The 4,275-nt window shown below is 32.2% G+C and overlaps 1 protein-coding gene across 1 annotated transcript; it reads right to left on the bottom strand.

Moving 5' to 3' along the window:
• Positions 1-3,012: 3,012 nt before the first annotated feature.
• Positions 3,013-4,002, bottom strand: LOC112457115 (probable ATP-dependent RNA helicase DHX37). The gene is made up of 3 exons (XM_025020003.1): positions 3,767-4,002; positions 3,468-3,660; positions 3,013-3,388 (listed from the first exon to the last, which is right to left on the bottom strand). The coding sequence occupies exons 2-3, from the start codon at positions 3,593-3,595 to the stop codon at positions 3,118-3,120; spliced, it is 399 nt and encodes a 132-aa protein (XP_024875771.1). The 5' UTR covers positions 3,596-3,660; positions 3,767-4,002; the 3' UTR covers positions 3,013-3,117.
• Between the last annotated feature and the right edge of the window lie 273 nt (positions 4,003-4,275).

Consider the following 4,275-nt stretch of genomic DNA (forward strand, 5'->3'; position numbering starts at 1 on the left):
ATTTAGATATTACATATATAATTATGTTTATTAAAAAAATTTGTATCAAAAAATTACATTGACAAAAAAAATTAATGTGATTTTTATGCTTTTAAAATTATTGTGCATATTTCGGGAGCACATAAATTGAGGAATATTTTAAGACCAAAACCAATTTGCTACCTGTATTTTAACTGGTACTTTACTTTTGTACGTATGGGGTGTTCACGTTCAAGTCGGTCACAGGGGATAAGCACGAAAATTTCATTGTGCATATTTCGAGAACACATTAATCAAGAAACATTTTAAGACAAGAATTATTACGCTTTCTGTATTTTAATTGATACTTTACTCTTATATCAGTATAGTATATAGATCTTTTTTTGCGTATATTTTTTAAACTATTACAGATAGACTAATTTTGTTTGAGGCATTTGAAAGCACATAAAAAGCACATAATTCTAGCATAATGAGTTTTTTATTTTATATGTAATTTTAATGAGTGGGGGTGCTAGCTTACGTTAAGCCAGCACCCCCAGTTTCAATTGCAATTTCCCACGAAACCGCTCGAGCACAAAAATCGTGAATAGAGCACATATAATTAACGCATGAAGAGCACTTAATTTCTGCATATGTGTTATTCCGGTTTTTTATGGGGGGTGCTAACTTAACAGACATAAATACATTATGTTACTTTTTTACCTTTTAAGATTTTTTTCTTTGTTTACGGATGTTTGCAAATCTAAGCCATTCCATTATAGAGTGTTCCAAGTCTTTCTCTGTATTACAAGGAATTGTTGTCTAATAGCCTCTAAAACAAGAAGAATTCAATATAGTTTAGATAAGAAAAAGGTTGTAATTTAATATATATATAATTTAATTATAATAAGCAGCTTTACTTACGACTTGTGTAAAAGCTTCTTGATCATCTTTTAGCATTTCTAGTATCTTGTACAGAGTTTTCCTTATAATATATTGTTCACTGATGTTTATCTTAGCCAGGGTCAAATTTTTCAAATGGTGGTTTTTTGAATTTGATATAACAATTGATCCCATATGTTAAGACATATTCATTGCCCTGTACATATAAAATACGCTTACAATAATATATTTATATACTTTAGAGTGTGATAGCACATATATGTATGTGAAAAAATATAGAAATAAATAAAAAGTCAGTTTTGGTCTTGTTTGTACTGATCGTTTGTTACATCTATCAACTTTATACTAATTTTATACTAAATTACTCTTACAGTGGTACATGCAAACAATGATGTATTAAAGCCGTACAATACTTTAACAAATCGTCTTCATGCATAGTGTACTAGCTTTATACGTTATCATTTACATATTTCGTCAAATTTTGAGGTTATTTTATAGAAAGTTACACTGTTTGGTACCATTGAAATAATAGCATTGACGAACCTTGATGATATTTTTAATGTCCAAGGACAAATCTATTATAGAACGTAAAAAAATTAATTGATATTTCCTCTCTTTTGTAAATCTGTCTTGTAAATTGGAAAATGAATCCTACATCACCAGCTACTATTCATAGCACAATAAATAATTATAGCACGTATGGTTAATTGAATTCTTATCATTAATATACAACTTTTAGAATATAAATTATTACTTATATATAAATATGCTGTAAATAAAGAGCACTCTGCACACGTGTATACGTACTCACGCATCGTATGTAAGATAATCATGTACATCATGGCTGTCGCGATGAGCGTTGCGCACAATATAAAACGATACAATTGTATAATACTTTCCTTAGAATATTGCTCAGCCTCGCGGCCCGAGTACATACATCAAGAATATGTTTGATCCTTATTAATACTTTGGTATATTTCTTTTCTTCTGCAAATCTCTCTCTTATATAGGTCAAAAAATAGATCTTGAATCACCAGCTACCTATTTACAGCACATATAGGTAATTAAGTTCTTATCATTAATATGCAAGTTTTAGAATATAATAATTACTTACTCATATAAAAATGTTGTATACAATTAAAAGCGCTCGACAGCACAAGCACAAACGTACGTATATATGACACACTCACGCATCATACGTATGTAAGATAATGCGACTACAGTCTCCAGAACTATTACTGCTTCCGATGGACTGTCGCGACAAGCGTGCGTCTGCTCATGATCTCGACGCGTTCAAACAGCTAAAAATAATCGGCAGTAAATTGCAAGAAAATAGCAAATAATTCCACTATATAGCTTCTACCGATACCCAAAGAACGTTATTTGTAGTTAACCTAAATTATAGGTTATAAATAATCATATCAACTACTATTCATAGCACGTATGGTTAATTGAGTTCTTATTATTAATATACAACTTTTAGAATATAATAGTTACTTACTTATATATAAATATACTCTAAATAAAGAGCACTCCGCACTGCTCGATCCACACGCGTGTATACGCACTCACGCATTGTATGTACATACGTAAATGTACGCATCATGGCTGTCGCGATGAGCGTTGCGTACAATATAAAACAATAACATTCTAACAACAGAAAATTAATATACTACCAACGTTATTTCCAAGTCCAAATTACAAGGAACTTTGAACTGTTGCATTGATCTCAAATAAATGTCAGAGTAACATTTGAAAAATATTTTCTGTAACGTTTTTAAAATATTTTAACAACATTCAGAAAAATCATATTACGAAATAATATTTTTCAAATATGTGTATAATATAATTAAAAAACGTTTAAAAAATACACATAAAGTCAATATTTCTAAACGTTAATTTAATGTTCCTTGCTTACTGGGAAATCATATATATATATAATATTATAAATGTATAATATCCACAGACTTTTATACTAGACCACTAACATCTATGGACGCACTGCCGAAAAGCTGATGCGAGTGCGAGATGCAAGTGGTAGTGAAGGGTGCGGCTATATTGAATTAAGTCACTATCGGGTGTTCAGTTGCTCATGATGTGCGTTTATCTGCATTCGTTATTGCAGTATATATAATATAAGTTTGTAAGTTATGCCTTCGACGTGTAGCGTACTTGGATGCCGAAATCGAACCTCCTATAGTATAAATACTCCTGTAGTATTAAACCCTTTCTTTTGGACATTCTGTATATGCCAGACTATTGTATAGAAATCTTGTGTAAAACCACTTGTATAGAATCTGTAGTATAGTATATCTTGACTAAAATCAACATGGCGGCAAGCATCACGGCCGAGATGCCTGTCAGCGGTCTAGTATTGTATAGAAGTCTATGATAATATCTAAATATTATTTTATAAATTAAAATTTCACATTTTTTATCCGAACCCCAGATTTCTAGCAATTTGTCTTTGGACACGACTCCCTGCAACTGCAACGTTTGTACTATTGCTTGAGTGTGTGGTATCAACCTGAAAAAATCGTATTGAATTGATGTAATCTATTCGATGAATCAACGTGAAATCGAAAGGAGATAAAATAACGATTTACCTGGCCCATGACTTGGTGATGCTCCCAGGTGTCGTCAGCAGCGATGGGACAAATCGTTTCAGCTTAGGGTACACTTGACCCTCCAAGAAGAAATACGCGAACCACTTGACACCGTCCACCGTATCCATCGATGGTAGTGCCCATTCGGCCTTTCCGAATGTACCAGACACGCAGCAAATGATCTTTCCGGTTCCTTGATTATATATATAAATGAGAATATTATTCGATCATAATGAAGATTAATATCTTTATAAATAAGTAGGAAAAACATTATAAAGCAACAATTGTGATAAAAATACCTTGGCGGTGAATCAACCAATGGTTCACTAAGATGGCATATCATGGGAGCGAATTTCGGCAATCATTCGGGTTCTATCGCCGTGACACCTCGCATGTACATCTTATTCGTTTCGTACACCTCTTTATAAACCACTTATTCCGGACTGATTTTCCGTAGAACGCACGAAGAATGCATGCAAACACAGGTTCCTCCATTTCTGGTGTTCTGAAAGATGGTTCAGAACGGAGAGCTGTCCCTACTGAAAAAAATCACGTCACGAAATCACGTCATGAAATTACATCACGAAATTACGTAACAAAATTATGTAATTAATGACATAATTAATCACGTAACGGATTGTTCCAAATCGGTACGTGATTTTAAAAATCACGTAATTTAAAAAATTACGTAATGCTAAGAAGCACATTTTTTTCTGAAATCTGGATAAAGTTATATAGGAACTACAAAGTTTGTTTAATTGCTTCTTCGTCGTAACTTATGCATGTAAAACATGATTTAAGCAAAATA

The sequence above is a fragment of the Temnothorax curvispinosus genome, unplaced genomic scaffold, assembly GCF_003070985.1.
Source record: "Temnothorax curvispinosus isolate PA1 unplaced genomic scaffold, ASM307098v1 QBEX01007516.1, whole genome shotgun sequence".
Classification (NCBI taxonomy): domain Eukaryota; kingdom Metazoa; phylum Arthropoda; class Insecta; order Hymenoptera; family Formicidae; genus Temnothorax; species Temnothorax curvispinosus.

Bases quoted from the DNA above. Each gene is read 5' to 3' on its own strand.
- LOC112457115 (XM_025020003.1), bottom strand. From the start codon at position 3,595: ATGGATACGGTGGACGGTGTCAAGTGGTTCGCGTATTTCTTCTTGGAG. The intron at 3,389-3,467 runs GTAAATCGTTAT...CGATTTTTTCAG, and splicing joins ATCACCAAGTCATGGGCCAG to GTTGATACCACACACTCAAG.